The sequence below is a fragment of the Zootoca vivipara genome, chromosome 10 (genome assembly GCF_963506605.1).
Source record: "Zootoca vivipara chromosome 10, rZooViv1.1, whole genome shotgun sequence".
Lineage (NCBI taxonomy): Eukaryota > Metazoa > Chordata > Lepidosauria > Squamata > Lacertidae > Zootoca > Zootoca vivipara.
In genome coordinates, this window is record NC_083285.1 from 53122365 (window position 1) to 53139842 (window position 17478).

The window sequence follows — 17478 nt, forward strand, 5'->3', positions numbered from 1 at the left end:
AGAAGAAGAAAAGAAAAGGAAGTCAAGCTGCCATTTACACATTTTGCTCTTGCAGTTTGCGGCTCAGAATCACTCCTAAAAGTGCCAAAAAGAGATGGAAGGAGCCAGCTAAGTGCTGCAAAGGGATTTGAGAAAAAGGACAGGAAGAAAAATGAAGATTAAAAAATGAATAGATTCTGATTAAAGGGGAAAGCTACCTTCAAAGATGGAGGAGATATTTAAGAAGTGGATCTGCTGGGTCACATTATTTTGTTCAGAGGGGGAAACGTCTAAAGTACTAGGAAATGCTAATGCTGTCTCAACATTCCACTCCGAGATTTGTAGCTCTGTAAGGAGATAAGGGCCTCCAGACAACTCTCAGCAACCTTAACAAACTACAGCTCCCAGAATTCTTTGGGGAAAGCCATGGCTGCTTAAAGTGATATCATTAAATGTATGGTGTGGATGTGGCCTACATCCCATTCACAGATATCCCACACTGATGTGGATTTAGCTGAGTAACAGCAAGTTAAGGAGGAACAAGGAACGAGTGCAAGGTTTTAACAGTGGTGGGGAACCTCAGGCAAACTTCCAGGCCTCTTCATCTGGCCCAGGCGGTGCCCTTTACTGACCTCACTTTGTCCATCCCCCCAAAGTGTTTTTGCCTTGCCGAAATGTGTACAGTGGTACCTTGCAAGACGAATGCCTCGCGCAACGAAAAACTTGCAACACGAAAGCACCTTGCGATTTCTATGGTGACTCACAAGGCAAATGTTTTTTTCCGGCAGTGCCTCGCAAGACGAATTTTCCCGCTACCCCCCCCCCCATTTTTCTCCCGATTTCCCCCGCCTTTTTTGGACTTGTTTTAAATTGAAAAACGGTCAATACAAAGGATGCATTGTGTCTGGAGCTTCAGAAAGCCTTCCCAATGCAGCCTGGGCTCACTTCTCGACGTGCAGTTCCAGGGTTGACTTCGAGGAGACTTCGAGGAGAAAAGAAACTTTTTTGAAGCTTTTCAGCAGTTAAGGTAAGTTTCTTTGCACTTTTAATAACTTTTCAAAACTTAAAAAAAAAACTTTTTAAGGTTTTCAGTGCCCTTTTTAAAGGTTTTAACTGCCCTTTTTTTAAAAAAAAGTGCCCTTTAAGGTTTCTCATTGCCTTTTTTGAGGTTTAAACTGGGCTTTTTTAAAAAATGTGCCTTTTAAGTGCCTTTCCTTTTTTTAAGGTTTAAACTGGGCTTTTTTAAAAAAAATGTGCCTTTTAAGGTTTCTCATTGCCTTTTTTTAAAGATTTTAACTGCCTTCTTTTTTGCAAACGTAGCAACTGTGCTGGCATGGGTCCCAAGAAGGCTGCTCCTGCAGAGGCAGAGGCCGGGAAGAGGACCAAGGAGAAGATCACGCTAGAGATGAAGAAGGAGATAATCCGGAAGCACGACGGAGGCGTGCGAGTGACAGACCTCGCCAGGGAGTACAGGAGGAATCCATCCACCATTGGGACCACCCTGAAGATGAGGGAGAAGATCCTTGCGACAGATGTAGCCAAGGGAGTCGCCAGGATCATGAAGAACCGGCCAGCTGGATGGAAGAGAAGCAGCCTGCAGGGGCCACAGTGACTGAGGCTGTCATTTGTGAGAAGGCCAAGCATGGGTGTACCCAGCATGGGGCAGGGGGGTGCAGCTGCCCCTCCCTAGAGAAGCAAGAAAAGGGGGAAGTTCCCACGCAGCAAAAAAAAACCAGCCGGCAGCGGAGAGCGGAGTTGCAGTGTTCATCCTCAGTGTGGACCATTCCCTGGGACAGGGAAGGATTGCTGGGTCACCTCTGTTGGTTTTTGCATCGTAAAGGTTCCCTCTAAGTCCCTTTCTAGCCAGCAGCTAAATCACTCTAATCCTAGTTTCTTTGTTTCCCTGATCGCCGTGCAGTCCTGTGTTGGGCTGAACTGCTGCTTAAGGGCTTGGCAGTTTGTAGCCAGCAGCTAAATTACCCTAATCCTACCCTACCCTACCCCCTCTTTGTGCATAGCCTCGGGCCCCTTTTATCAGATTTGTTTTGGCAATTGCTCTTTCACCATATGAGAAAGCTGCATATTATTGCGGTACAGGGGGTTGGACTAGATGACCACTAGGGTCCCATCAAAACTTTGAGGTACTATTCCTGGGTTGACAGGATAATAGTGCTGATAACCCCTATGCAGGTTCAATCCCCGTTTGGGCAAGCTGCATATTATTGGTTGGCAGGATAGTAGTGTTGATAAAGCCAAATTTTTGCAGGCCCATTCCCCATATGGGATAGGTGCATGTTCTTGCATTACAGGGGGTGGGACTAGATGACCACCAGGAGCAGATGTAGCTTGGGGGGTCGCTTAACACCATAATCTTCAACATTTTCTGAGGGAAAGAGGGGCACCCTACCATACTCTCTTCCGGTGAGAGTACTCCTTAATTTTCCTACATCTTTAAAAGATGTGGTTATTGAATTCAGTTTTGTTCCCGGTGAAGAGTTTGTGTAGCACAGTAGTCTGCTTTAACCAGTGCACATGGTGGCAGGACTGTATATGCATTACTATACCACACAACTGCCGGTTTGTTTAGTCCAGGTACGTAAAAAGGCCGCACCAAACAAACCTCAACATTTTCTTCAAACCCAAGAAAAATGATATTAGTATAAGACATGTAACTAGAATAGAAATTTTAAAAAATTCAAGTAAAAAATTGTAATAACTACCATAATAAAACACTGCTATAATTATATATAATAAAATTTTGGTTTCATTCGCCTTTTCCGTGCTGAAATGTCACAACCTGGACAACCATGGCTTGCCCCCCCCCCGATTTGTTCCTGGGTACGCCCATGAGGCCAAGGCCTTGCACGCAGACCTCGTACAGCAACAGCCAGGAACCTCAGCTGAGTCTGAAGTCTTCAAGGCAAGCAGAGGCTGGTTTGAAAGATTCAGGATCAGATCTGGAATCCACAGCGTGGTCAGACATGGAGAGGCTGCCAGTTCTGATGTCCCTGTGGCTGAGGAATTTGCCACAGAGTTCCTGGAGGTCGTGAAGACACAGGGCTACCTTCCACAGCAGGTCTTCAACTGCGACGAGACCCGGCTGTTTTGGAAGAGGGTGCCCAAAAGGACCTTCCTCACTCAAGAGGAGACCAAGCTGCCTGGCCACAAGCCCATGAAGGACTGTCTGACCCTTCTCTTCTGGGCCAACGCCAGCGGTGACCTGAAGATAAAGCCCATGCTGGTGTACCAGTCCGAGAACCCACGGGCCTTCAAAAAGCACAAGGTGAACAAAGACCAGCTGAGCGTGTTGTGGCGATCCAACGCTAAGGCTTGGGTCACACACGTCCTGTTTGTGGACTGGGTTAATCTGGCTTTTGGCCCTGCTGTCAAGCAGTACCTGCTGGACAACGACCTGCCGCTGAAGGCCGTGCTTCTGATGGACAATGCTCCTGTTCATCCTCCAGGCCTTGAGGAAGACTTGTCAAAGGACTTCTGCTTCATAAAAATCATGTCCCTGCTGCCTAACACCACCCCACTACTGCAGCCAATGGATCAGCAGGCCATTGCCAATTTCAAGAAGCTCTATACCAATGAGCTTTTCAGGCGCTGCTTTGAGGTGACTGATCGCACCAACCTCACCCTGCGTGATTTCTGGAGGAAACACTTCGACATCGCCAGCTGCGTGAAGATGATCACCATGGCCTGGGACGGGATCAGCCAGAGAATTCTGAATTCCACTTGGCGCAACCTGTGGTCAGACTGGGTGCCAAGAAGTGACTCTGATGTTTCTGCTCCAGAGTCAACAGTGCTGGAGGACATTGTTTCATTGGGGAGGACCATGGGCCTTGAGGTCACAGAGGAAGACGTCTGTGAGCTGGTGGAGGACCACGACCAGGAACTGTCCATCCAGGAGCTGGTGAAACTGCAGGCAGAGGCTACGCAGGAGCAGACCCCTTTGGAAGAGGAAGAAGTGCCAATTGAGGAACAGCTGTCCTCCACAGAACTTAAGGACATCTGCCAACTGTGGGAAAATGTGCAGACTTATGCACGCCGGCACCACCCAGACAAGGCTCTGGCACGTGACCTTTCGAACACGTTTGACACAAGGATCATGTCCTCTTTCAGAGGGGTGCTGAAAAGGCGGCTGAAGCAGCAGACCATGGAGAGGTTCATCATGAAGAAACAAAGAGTGGAAGAGGAACCTGCTGCTCAGGCTAGCCAGCCTGAGACCGTTCCTGCCTCCTCTACAGCGCCTTCTACCAGTTGAACAGCATTCATGCCATCCCCAGAGAGACCCTCCGCAGCTCCGGGTATGTAAAAGATGGTCCTGCCTCATGTTTGCTGATTTTTTTTAAAAAAAAATCTGTCATGTTTAAAAAGTTGAAGTTATGTGCTTGAAATTTTTGAAATCCTCTGTACAGTATTTATGCCTTTACAGAGCACTTTATAAACACTCTGTAAACCAAATTTGACTTTGTTCTGACCTTTTTTGCCCATAGGAACGCATTAATTAAATTTCAATGCATTCCTATGGGAAACCGCGCTTCGCAAGACGAATTTTTCGCTAGACGAATTGACTCGCGGAACGAATTAGTTTCGCCTTGCGAGGTACCACTGTATTTGAATTCTGTTAATGCTCTAGCTTGTCTGGATGAGGAGAAGGAGAGGAGAAGGATGAGGAGAAGGAGAGGTGAGCGTTTGTAGGAACAAGTCTGCTATATAGAGGTAAAACCTGAATTTGTTGCTCACTTTTGCCTCTGGCCCCACTGGCATGTGGCCCTCAAAAGCTTTCCTGGAAGGGAATGTGGCCCTTGTGTCATGCAACGCCAGTGAGGGGTGTCACCTGAAACAGTGCTGTGGTCTGGGGCGAGGGACAAGGGCCAAGGGCCAGATAAAGGGGCCTGAGTAGGGACACATTTGAATGCCAGACCAGAGGTTCCCCATTCCTTCTGTAATGTATTCCATTAAATCCTAAGTGCAATCCTAATGAAAAAATTGGAAGTAGTTTATCTAGTTGGGCCTGACACTTGTTTGCCTGTCCTTTTTGGTGACTTCTCGAGGATTTGAATATTATTTAGCATTGTTAATTAAATTTGTATACCGCCCTTCATCCGAAGATCACAAGGTCGTTCACAACATTAAAAAAACAAAATAAAAAGACAAAATACATATTAAAACAAACAAACAAACCAATAACCATGCTCCCCAAAACACATTTAATGGCCAAAGAACATTAATCAGCCAAAGGCCTGGTTATAGAGAAACGTCGTTGCCTGGCGTCTAAAGATATGTAATGAAGGTGCCAGGCAAGCCTCCTTGGTGTTGCAAAGGTTGCTGGTACATATTTTGAGAAAATAATGAAAAATAGTTACAGTAAATGACATGACATTTCAGTAATCAGCTTCCAGATTTTCACCTCTATGGCTTCCTGCTTTGGTGACACAAGTATTTTATTTTAAGGATTACTTTTGCCTAGTAAATTTCAATTGGAGGTGAAGTGTGACCTTATAAAATATTGCAGATTTCTGCGAAGATGGAAAATGTTCCCTAAATACCTTGCATTACATACAAACATATACCAGTATGTGTGTGTGTGTGTGTGTGTGTGTGTGTGTGTACACCGGTATATTGTCACAGCTTTTGGGGTACTAAATGCCTGGGCTCAGTAAAAGTTTAATTAGAGTTTATGTGTTAACATGGAATATCAGACCTGTCTTAAGATGTGTGTTAGATGCTTTGATCCTTTGATAAGCGTGTATGAAAGACTAATTACATTAGGCAGACTTCCTAAGTTGTGTATTAAAGGTAAAGGGACCCCTGACCATTAGGTCCAGTCGCAGACAACTCTGGGGTTGCGGCACAGAACTCATCTCGCATTATTGGCCGAGGGAGCAGGCGTACAGCTCCCGGGTCATGTGGCCAGCATGACTAAGCCGCTTCTGGTGAACCAGAGCAGCGCACAGAAACGCCATTTACCTTCCCGCCGGAGCGGTACCTATTTATCTACTTGCACTTTGACATGCTTTCAAACTGCTAGGTTGGCAGGAGCTGGGACCGAACAATGGGAGCTCACGCCATTCCGGGGATTCGAACCGCCAACCTTCTGATCGGCAAGCCCTAGGCTCAGTGGTTTAACCCACAGCGCCACCCAAGTTGTGTATTAGGTACTTCTTAATCCTAGGAAATCAACATGAGTTGAAAGGTAATGGATTCACCCAGGAATGTACTACTCCTCCTTTAATACCCCTTATATAACTAATGCAATACACACATGTGGTAGTAACCTAGGAATAACGATGGCTAAATAAAATGCTTCGCCGAGTATTGCAATGAACTATAGAAACTTCAGGATCAACAAGTAGCTTGTTAACTACTGAAACATGTGTGCTATAAAATTTGCCCATATGAATCATTGTTTCTATCTCAGTAAAACAAAAAAAACAAAAAATGACTTTTCCTTACAAGTTAGTAGGTCCCCATCTGTCAAAGTTTAAAACAAGTGAACTCCTAATTTAATTGTCACAAAATTAGATTCGGGGATTAGGCTATTGTTAATGTGATTATGTTGATTATTGGTTGTGATCTCATTAGAAAGCATCCTAGATGTCTGCAGGCTCCTTCTTCCAAGGTGAGGGGTTTTTTTTTTAGCATCAAGTTCTTTGAATCGCAGTCTTTAAGAATAATGTCGATATCGTGACACTGAATTAAAAAAATGTTCGTCAGTTTCAATCCCAGGTTCTATTGATGGGATTCCAGAGTCTTTTTTTGCTTTTGTTCTGTGGTTTATGCTTATTTTAAACTATGTAACCTCGCATAAAACTGGTATTCATTTAATTCAGGACTGGCCCTACCATTCAGTCTAATTTAAGGAGCTCAGTTAAAGGGCAACCATTTTTTCAATTATTTTTATCGTCATTTTACCATTGTGTAGGGAAAATTTAGATTTTCTTTCTCGGGCACCCAAATGTCCACTCACCATCAAACAGAGACATAGTCGCTTCAGATGATTGGCAGGTGCATGCAAAACAGTCATCTCTGTCCAGAAGGGGCTTTAGCTGGTGAACTTTCAGAAACTGGAAACAGGCATTTCAAATCATCAAGGCTACCTGTGCCTCCAGTGACAATGCCAGATCCACTATACCTGAAAGCTACTGACCTGCTCCTTCCAGGTGGTACAACCCCATTCAAAACAGGCCACCTTCCCACCCATGGACACAAGAACGTGGATCACGTAGCACCTCTTTCATATCAGAGTTCAGCTTCAATTTATTCACCCACATCCAGCCCATCTCCACCTGCAAGCATTGGTCCAGCCTTTGAACTTCCTCTCCTGATTCAGACAGAACAGAGAGCTAGAGGTGAGTGTCGTCCACATATTGATTCCACTTCACTCCAAAACTCCTGTTGATTATCCCCGGCAGCTTCAAAACAATGTTAAATGGCCACGAGGGACAAATGAATCCCTACAGGAAACACCATTTGCTTCCCAAGAGGGGATAGAGCTAGAAGCCCTGCCTTTTGCCTGTTTAAACCACAGGTAGCGCCATACTTAAACTAAAGCAACACCCTCTGCTCTTGAGTTTACAGCTGTTCCTGGCTCCACTCAGAGCTGTCCATAGTCATGGCTCCTTGCCTGAACTTTTGCCCCATTTTCCTGGTCCTCCCCCCCCCCAAAGGACTGTGCCTGCAACACAAGCGGGCGGGGGCACGTGGCCCTCTGGGTGTTATTGGGCTCCAATTCCCATCAGCCCCAACCAGCATAACCAATGGTAAGGCATGGTGGGAGGTGTGGTCCAGAAATATCTGGAGGGCCATAGGTGGGTCTCATCCCATCCCCACACTTCTGTAAGAAATTGAGAGTAGCAAGTAGCTGTGCCAAGCCCAAGCCCTTAAAGTTCTGGGTGAGTTTATGTAATAGGTTTTGTGAGGAAATGTGCCTTTATCCATTCTCCCCTTTCCATGCCTTCATTTTTTAAAAATTATTATGGCGGTTTTTAAAAGGGGAGGGGGGAGAGACAGTGAAGGACTAGTGTCCTCTTGGCTATAGAAGTCGAGGTTTAGGAGAAAATGATAATTTAGCGCTTTGAGGGAAAGGAGTCACTGATCCCATTTCCTAAGGTCCTTTAATATAAGCCCAAGAACTCATTTTGTCACAAATGCAGATTCCCGGACTTTAATTTGGCCCTTAATTATATCCAGTTCCATTTCTGAAGAGTAAATTGTGGCCTCTCCCTCCCCCCCCCTGCTAATATAAAGAGGCCAGTCTCTGGTTCCAGACTAATGAGGCTACCCTGTGCAATCGTCTCTACAGCTACGATTTATCACTTCTGTAGCGCCATCAGGGAGCAAGTGCTACTTTTACAGAGGAAAAATTAAGCCTCTCTATCAAGCATTCTGATAATGGTTGTCTGAGTAGCTCTAGTCACCCGGGGTCCTTCTAAGCCCTATATAAAGTGTTGACTATGGGAACATAAAAAGGTGATGCTAAATGTGAAGTTACATTAGTTTAAGATATGTAGTTTAAGAGTGATCACTCGACTTTATTTTCTCACAAGAAGCATGGTTGTGACATCTGGCTCCAGGGTGCTTGAAGGATTTCCTTCTACATTAAGTGTGGGGAACTTTTGGGCCTCCATACATTGCTCCCACCATCCCTGCTACACGTCAAGAATCCTAATATCAAAAGTCGTCCTTATAAATAAAATAAAATTGGCAGGATTCTGCAAAAACGTTAAATAAACTCTCAGGTATTTTTTAATTTATTTATAGCATTCATATCCCATCTTTGCCTCCAATGAGCTCAAGGGGGAATTGGTAGTTCTCCCTCTCCTTGTTGAATGTCCACAACAACCCTGCAAGGTAGGTTGTGATGCAAGGGAGTGACAGATCCAAGGTCGCTCGGTGAGCTTCATGGATGAGTGGGGATTTGAACCAGGTCCTCTAACCACTGCAATACACTGGCACACAAACTTTATAAAACATTGGTGCTCGCTCAGCATTTCAATGGAGAACGTGATGAAATATATATTTAACCTGGAAGGCTGCTGTCTTCACGCATCTCTCTAACGAATATTTTAAAAACCCTTCTCACTGCCACTTCCATAGTTTCTGCAGCTGCATGGATTTTATTTTTATTTTTCACAGCACTACAGACGGAGGATAAGATCTTGACATTTTCTCTCACTGTTCGTATCATTTGAAGAAAAAGAAGAAAAGCTCTCCAAATGTCTAGACTCCTCTAATTTCTAATGAGACGTTTTATGGCATTTTGAATACAGAGCTCATTTATGTGGTGCCTTCAATCATTTATTCCCCTTTAGGTTTTTGTTTTGTTTTTGTTACATTTTTATTACAACCGCTTGGTATTTATATTCACATGTAAATGTATTTGTACACAATAAACGCAGAACATTTCACCAACATCTTTCCTCCGCATGTACGGAGACTAAGGAACCCCACAATGTTAACCTTCCCCTGCTTAATCTATGCAAATCCTTGAAACCATTTCCATCCTCATGAGAAGTTTCTTCTTCAAATGGTCTAAAGCTGCCTGGTTAAAGAGTTTTTGCTTTTCTCCTTGAGGTAGGGACGAGGGAGAATTTTAAAGGCATACAAAAATGTGTTTATTATTAGGAGAAATTCGCACTAACATGCTGATGAATTTTCATGAGGTTTGTTTGTTTGTTTGTTTGTTTGTTTGTTTGTTTAAAAAAGCTAATTGCTGCAGAAATGTCGAGAACTAAATTTAAGAGTGGAACAATGAGAGAACAGAAATTGAGAGATCCTTCCATGCCTGTAATCTCTGGTCGCCTAAAAGTAAAGATCAAGTGTGCCTTCCATATTTAATCCAGACGGGACGGGACATTACCAAAATTTAGGAAACAACAGCTATAACCTAACTCTTGAACATCTATTAGGCAGAATCCAAAGAACAGCACAACTATTTCCTTGTGCCCAAGGTGAATTTGGGCTTGTGCTTCTGCACCAGCACACTAGGGATGGTTAGTAGCCTGGGGAAGGTCCCAAGGGCCAGATAAAGAGTCCTGGGGGCCACATTCAGCCCCTATCCTCCTTAAAGCCATAAATACAATTCAAGAAAATGACAAAGTCAAGATATCTAGGAACAGATATAATAGCAGCCTGCTATTATATCTATAATGTGTCATCTATATTCAATTTCTTCTCTTCAAATGGACACACATATATAAGCATTCATTTTGCACTAAGCAGGAATTGTGAGGAACATTTCCCCATCCACAGTTAGCAGCGATATTGGCTGCTATGAATCAGCAAGCCTCTCTAAGTCATCATTAAAAGATGCTTTAAGGATGTGCTCTGCCAACACAAATTAGAATGATTCAATATGGGCATCACGGTTCACATTAGGGACTAGTGAATCATCAACGTTATCAATGGTGCCACACAAGAGGGATAATGATAGGTCCATAGTTCCAGGAACTGCTTTACAAAATTTCATCTGTTGCTAGAGAGGCTTATCAAATGGAATGAACCTTAGCACCGCGGAGTTCCAGATGGTCTAAATAAAAAATGACCTACAGTGTGGGAAAGGGTGCCATAACCGAAAGAGAACTTATTTTTAAAAATCTTCCAATAACTACCCTAATTGGCAATGGAAGGAAGGTGTTCCAAGAATCTAGATGAGAGTACACTGGCTTGAAATTGGTCACCTGGGTAAAAGCAACACTGGAGAATGTGAGTTAGCGGGGCTGAACACCTGGGCTAACAGATGGCAAAAGCAACATGCCCGATGAATAAGCCACACAACAGAGAAAGAAACAGAAGGAATGGGAGGGAGCAGTTTGACCAAGCAGCAGCCAAAGGAGCACAGGAAGCTGTCTCATACAGACTCCGTATTGTCTACACTGACAGGCAGCAGCTCTCTGGGGTTGCAGGCTGGAAACATCCCCAATCTGGAGGTGCCAGGTACCTGCTGCATGCAAAGCAGATGTTCCAGCACTGAGCTACAGTCCTTCCTGAGCTACCGGGGACCTGGTGTGACGGATTGAGCTTAGTTTAACTCTTAACACCCTGGAGATATTCCCAAGCCCTCGAATTACACAAAAGAGGGGTGAAGGGACAAGAAGCTCAGGAGTGCCATATTGTTGCCCTGTGTGCTGAGGTAACAGTAACAGGGAGGGACCCTAAGTGAGGGAAGCCCTGGACTTAAGGCAAAAAGGAGCTATATTCCTAGTAACCCAGAGCCAAGCCTGTAACTGGCCACGGCAGCTGGATAGGTGTACCCTTGTTGTTAAAAGACCTTAAGTGGAAGGGAAGATTGCTATTTTAGGCGGACCTCGAAGTACTGGTGGGGCGGGAGTTTAAGAGAGTCCTGCTCTTCGACACAGAGAAATAAAAAGCAACAGGGGGAATCTGAGAGTCAGAGGAGGGGTCCATCGCACCTGGCCTCAGAATTTGGGGGGCCCTGGGAAGACTGCTGTCAGCACCCACCATGCTGACCGATGCTCTCGTTCAAACTTCTTGCTTCTTGTTCTCAGTGAACATCCAAGTACGTTTCTGAGCACAGTTCAAAGTGTTGGTGCTGACCTTTAAAGCTCTAAACGGCCTCGGTCCAGTATACCTGAAGGAGCGTCTCCACCTCCATCATTCCACCCAGACACTGAGGTCCAGCGCCGAGGGCCTTCTGGCGGTTCCCTTGCTACGAGAAGCCAAGTTACAGGGAACCAGGCAGAGGGCCTTCTCGGTAGTGGCACCCACCCTGTGGAATGGCCTCCCACCAGAGGTCAAAGAGAATAACAATTACCAGACCTTTAGATGGCATCTTAAGGCAGCCCTGTTTAGGGAAGCTTTTAATGTTTGATGGATTTCTGTATTTTAATATTTTGTTGGAAGCTGCCCAGAGTGGCTGGGGGAACCCGGCCAGATGGGCGGGGTATAAATAATAAATTATTATTATTATTATTATTACTACTACTACTACTACTACTACTAAGGGAAATACAGTGGTGGAGTAAATATGGGCAGGTAGATGTCTGTGCCATTTGAAGCCCAATACAATGAAGGATACTTGAAGTAAGTCATACTAAGTTCAATTAAGACCTACTTTCATGTAAATTCTATACCCAACTTATTTGGGCATTATCCCTATTGTGCCTTGTGAGACTTCCAAGTATACATACGCAGCTCTGGATTGCAAAGGTACAAAACATTTCATGTCCATTCCAGTTATCCTTCCAGAAATCCCATCACATAGGCCAACATACTTTTTTAAAAAAAACTTTATTGAAATTTCAAATTAACCATACAATTAAAAACATACAAATTAAAATAAAATATTGAACATTACAAAACAATATTAATAATATCAACAAAAATCAAAATCTTCTATTGAATGACACGCATATATATATGCTTTTATTAACTCAGATCTTAATACTTATAATTACTTATCTTCTTTAAATCGACTTCCGCTTGTCTTCGTCCTGGGCTGTTGAGTCTTCTACCTATATACTGCTTACCTAAATTTCCATCTTGGAATGACTACAGAATATTGGAATTAAACCCAAGTCTTTTTAGATACTCCCCAAATTTTTCCCAATTGTAATTAAATTTCTTATTACTAGCCCCCCTGATTGAATTTGTCAATTTTGCCAGATCTACATAGCTGATCACCTTTTCTTGCTAATCTCTAATACTAGGAATTTCTTGTTTTTTCCACAATTTGGCAATTAAAATTCTTGCCGCTGCCCCCGCGTACAAAAATACCTTTTTCATCTTGCTTGGATATCTGTTCGTTTATCATTCCTAATAGGAGAGACTCTGGAGTTTTTTTAATGTTGTATTTAAATATTTTTTTCAATTCCTCTAATATCTCATTCCAGAAAGATTTTATTTTTTCACAATGCCACCATACATGTAGAAATGTCCCTACCTCCTTTTGGCATCTCCAGCACCGATTATCTTTAGTTTTATACATTTTATGAATTTTATCTGGCGTCAGGTACCACTTATAAAACATTTTAATCAAATCTTCCCTAATTCCCTCTGACACCGTGAATTTCCATGTTACTTTCCAGAGCCTTTCCCAATTTTCCATTTGAATGGGTTTCCCTAGGTCCATCGCCCATTTTGTCATGGTTTCTTTAACCATTTCATCTTTAGTCTCCCATTCCAAGAGTATGTTGTACATTTTAGAGATATTTTTTCCGGTTGTTCTGCAGCAAATTCTTCTCTAATAAAGATGGTTCAGCATACTTATTCCCCTATTCTAGATTTGGGCTTGGCCACCCAATGGATTCATGGAGAAAGTGAGATCTTAACCAGGGGAATTGTAATTTGTAGCACATATTGTTAACCAGTAGATTGAAAACAGTGCATTTGAAACATTACAAGATTGTGTTGGATGTGGGTCCAGTACTGATTTTGTCCAGGTATCATAGTGATGGTTCATTTAATAACAGCAGCCAGAATGTTAATCTGCCAAAATGGGGGAAATTCCAAACCACCATCTATGAAGACATGGTTTTCCAAGGTGTGGGAAACGGATAATCTGACAGGTTTAGTAAGAGTAAGAAAAGGTACTGTATAGTGAAATACCATAGGTGTGTGAGGAAATGGAGCTTGTTTTACCAATTATTGGAATGATAACAGGCATTATTCCATCAACCCATGCATATATATTTGTTGTTGTTTAGTCGTTTAGTCGTGTCCGACTCTTCGTGACCCCATGGACCATAGCACGCCAGGCACTCCTGTCTTGCACTGCCTCCCGCAGTTTGGTCAAACTCATGTTCGTAGCTTCGAGAACACTGTCCAACCATCTTGTCCTGTCCTCTGTCGTCCCCTTCTCCTAGTGCCCTCAATCTTTCCCAACATCAGGGTCTTTTCCAAGGATTCTTCTCTTCTCATGAGGTGGCCAAAGTATTGGAGCTTCAGCTTCAGGATCTGTCCTTCCAGTGAGCACTCAGGGCTGATTTCCTTCAGAATGGATAGGTTTGATCTTCTTGCAGTCCATGGGACTCTCAAGAGTCTCCTCCAGCACCAGAATTCAAAAGCATCAATTCTTCGGCGATCAGCCTTCTTTATGGTCCAGCTCTCACTTCCGTACATCACTACTGGGAAAACCATAGCTTTAACTATACGGACCTTTGTCGGCAAGGTGATGTCTCTGCTTTTTAAGATGCTGTCTAGGTTTGTCATTGCTTTTCTCCCAAGAAGCAGGCGTCTTTTAATTTCGTGACTGCATATATATGAAGCAGTTCAAATCTAAGCGATAGGGTGAGCTCCTGTTGTTCTGTCCCAGCTCCTGCCAATGCAGCAGTTTGAAAGCACACTTCCTGCAGCAGGAAGGTCAACAGAGTTTCCACGTGCCCTGGCCTCCGTCACGGTGCCCCAATGCACCAGAAGCGGTTTAGTCATGTTGGCCACATGACCCGGAAAGCTTTCTGTGGACTAATGCTGGCTCCCTTGGCCTGAAGCGAGATGAGCACTGCAACTCCAGAGTCACCTTTGACTGGACTTAACCGTCTAGGGGTCCTTTATCTTTCTACCTTTATATAAAGTGTACAAATAATTGATCATTTGGACAAACTTGGGTATTAAAAAAATTAATTGTAGTTGGAAGAAAGCCGTGTGTAAGAGAGAGAGACAGAGAGAGAGAGAGAGAGAGAGAAAGAAAGAAAGAAAGAAAGAAAGAAAGAAAGAAAGAAAGAAAGAAAGAAAGAAAGAAAGAAAGAAAGAACCAGAGACAAATGTGCATGTTATCGAACAGTTGGAGTTTCCTTATGTTTCGCATAACAACTTAAAGTTAACTCAATAGCCTTTTGTGGCAACTGGCAGACATTTCTTAATGGGTGTTGTTCCTCAAATTAGCCACAAGGTGCCGCTGCAGCATCTTTTCTGCTACTGAGTTCATTTATATTGGCAAAAAAGAAAAGGAAAATTGCTACTAGGTCAGCGGTTCAAATCACAGGCATGTTGGCAGAGTGCGTATCAGTGCTTAATTGCAAAACACTTGGGATTGTATTCTGCCCAGAGTAGACCCTCTGAAATTAATGAACTTAAGTTAGTCATGCTGATTAGCTTCAGTGGGTCTGCATGGTCCCTGGCATCAGGGGTTGTCTTGAAAGCAGCTTCCTGTGATCCTAAGAATTTGATATCAACATGATTGATATCAACATGATTCGTAGGGTGGGGGAACTGACGGCAGAGGATCCAGCAAGACATCCAGTGCTCTGCTGGGCTTGCTCTGGCAGAGCAGAAGCAGTGAGGACAGAGCAATGTTCGTTTGCTAGTTTCCCAGGATTTTTTTAAATTCTTATTTGCAATTTCCCTTCCATTGTTTCCAAGGGAAGGAAAAATAACATTTGATAGTACTGGGGCTGGGATATATTACCCTGCTGCCCATTTTAGGGGTGGGTTGGGAGGCTAGGAAATATTGGGTGTTGTCGTTTTCTCTCCCTTGCACCCCCACTTTTCCCTTTTCTGATGTTGGAGCTCAGGCATCAGTAAGGTAAGAGCCATAGAGGTTTCCACAGTGGCAGAGAGGCCTCGCAGAGTCATAGCCTCCTCTCCAAGAGCAGACATTCTCTCTCTCTCTCCACTCCTTGATAGGGAAGTCCAAAACATTCCATTGATCCTAGGAAGCCCTTCTAGGGGCCATGGGATTTGTCTTACCATTGGATTTTAATGATAACTGAATATTTAATATTTTTGTAATAGAGTCCTGCCATAGATGGGAGTTCCTTCCCTTTCCCTTTCCATGGAAAAGTTACAATGACTGGAATATATACCTGGTTTGAAAAGGTAGTGTCAGGGGGACTCCCTACAGGGACCCTCCCCCAGTCATCCTGACCAGCACTTCGCCCAGCGACAGATCAGGAGGAGGGAATGAGGAATGAGATAAGATAAGATAACTTTATTGTCATTGTCCCCTTGCGGGAACAACGAAATTACTCGGTTGCTACATCCACTCAGATAAAGCATTCTGCATAATCCAAAATTACAAAAACCTAATTAAAAACAGTAAATATAATACAAAATAACAAGTAAAATAAGATGACTTCAAAGTCCAGGCTTTCCATTTAAGGCCAAAATTGCTCTAGAGAAGAAACTGTTCCTGAGACGGCTCGTTCTTGCCTGCATTGTTCTATATCTCTCCGTCCCGATGGCAGGAGCTGAAAGAAATGGTGACCAGGGTGCATTGGATCTCTTGATATATCTAGTGCTTTTCTATGCCACCTGGTGGTGTAAATTTGTTCTAAGGTGGTGAGTGAGCAGCCAATAATGCTCTCTGCTGTTTTAATAATTCTACACAGCCCTGCTCTGTCCTGGGAAGTACAGCTTCCGTACCACACACATAAACCGTACGTGAGCACGCTCTGTATGGCAGAGTGATAGAAGGCAAGCAGCAGCTTTTGTGGAAGATGGTTTTTCCTTAAAATTCTCAAAAAATACAGTCTCTGCTGCGCCTTCTTCACAAGCCCCCTTGTATTAACACTCCAGGACAGATCCTCCTGTAACTCAATGCCTAGAAATCTAAACGTTGTTACCCTCTCCACACAAATTCCGTCAATCAAAAGTGGCTGGACCTCGTTCTTCTGTCTCCTAAAGTCCACCACAAGCTCCTTAGTTTTCTTTGTGTTTATGAGCAAGTTGTTGACTCTGCACCACTCTGTCAGCCGCTCCACCTCATCTCTATACTCAGTTTCACCCTCCTTATCAGAGATGAGCCCGATCACGGTTGTGTCATCTGCAAATTTGACAACCCTATTTCTAGGGTGGGCAGCGACACAATCATACGTATAAAGGAGCGGACTAAGCACGCATCCTTGTGGAGCGGAATGGAGAGGGGGCTCCAAGATGTATCAGAGCCTCGGCACCGACCCAGCTGGCCAGAGGAGGAAGGACAGCGCAGCGAGGTGCCAGAGCCTCAGCAACCCTCCAGCCAAAGGACGGGAGAAGGAACGCAGCCCCTTCTGGTGCCCACGTTGGGTCATGCACCCAGACGTAGGGCAAGGGGGCGGCGTTTTGGGGTCCCCAGACTATTATGCTGGCGCAAAAGCAGACAAGCGCCATTGCCGGGTTCTGAATCAGAGTAGGCGGTCATGTTTTCTGCTATCTCTGCACTGTAAATAGTATGCACAACAAAGCTCTTAAAGACAGAGCAGACTGGAGCGTCTTTACTCGAGAGGAGCCGCAACAATCCCCGGACAGGTAGGTTTTATCTCGTGCATGCATGATCACTCAGCTTCTGTCTGCAAAAGGTGAATCGATAACATAGCCCTCCTCACAATTTTTTTAAAACCCCTATTTCCTGCAAAACATGAAGAACAACTTTGCGACAGGGCAACTACTGCTGCTGTTTCAAGAATGCGTTCCGCAAAAAGGTTGTCCCCACCACCCCTGCAAAATGCCCAAAGGTGCATATTTTACTTAGCTCAGGACACCAACGTGCTTTGCTCACGTGAGGACCTTTCAGGCCCATTGGAGTGCACAAGAAAAGCCTGCAGGATCAGGCCA

General features: G+C 44.1%; 1 protein-coding gene across 1 annotated transcript; it reads left to right on the forward strand.

Annotated features, from left to right (window-relative positions):
• The first annotated feature begins 1312 nt into the window (after positions 1-1312).
• Positions 1313-4246, forward strand: LOC118091172 (tigger transposable element-derived protein 1-like). The gene is made up of 2 exons (XM_060279439.1): positions 1313-1587; positions 2950-4246. Exons 1-2 carry the CDS (start codon positions 1313-1315, stop codon positions 4244-4246), a joined length of 1572 nt encoding a protein of 523 aa, XP_060135422.1.
• The last annotated feature ends 13232 nt before the right edge of the window (positions 4247-17478 follow it).

Coding starts and splice junctions, on each gene's coding strand:
- LOC118091172 (XM_060279439.1), top strand. CDS start 1,313: ATGGGTCCCAAGAAGGCTGCTCCTGCAGAGGCAGAGGCCGGGAAGAGG. Junction 1,588..2,949: donor AGCAGCCTGCAGGGGCCACA/GTGACTGAGGCT, acceptor TGGAATCCACAG/CGTGGTCAGACATGGAGAGG.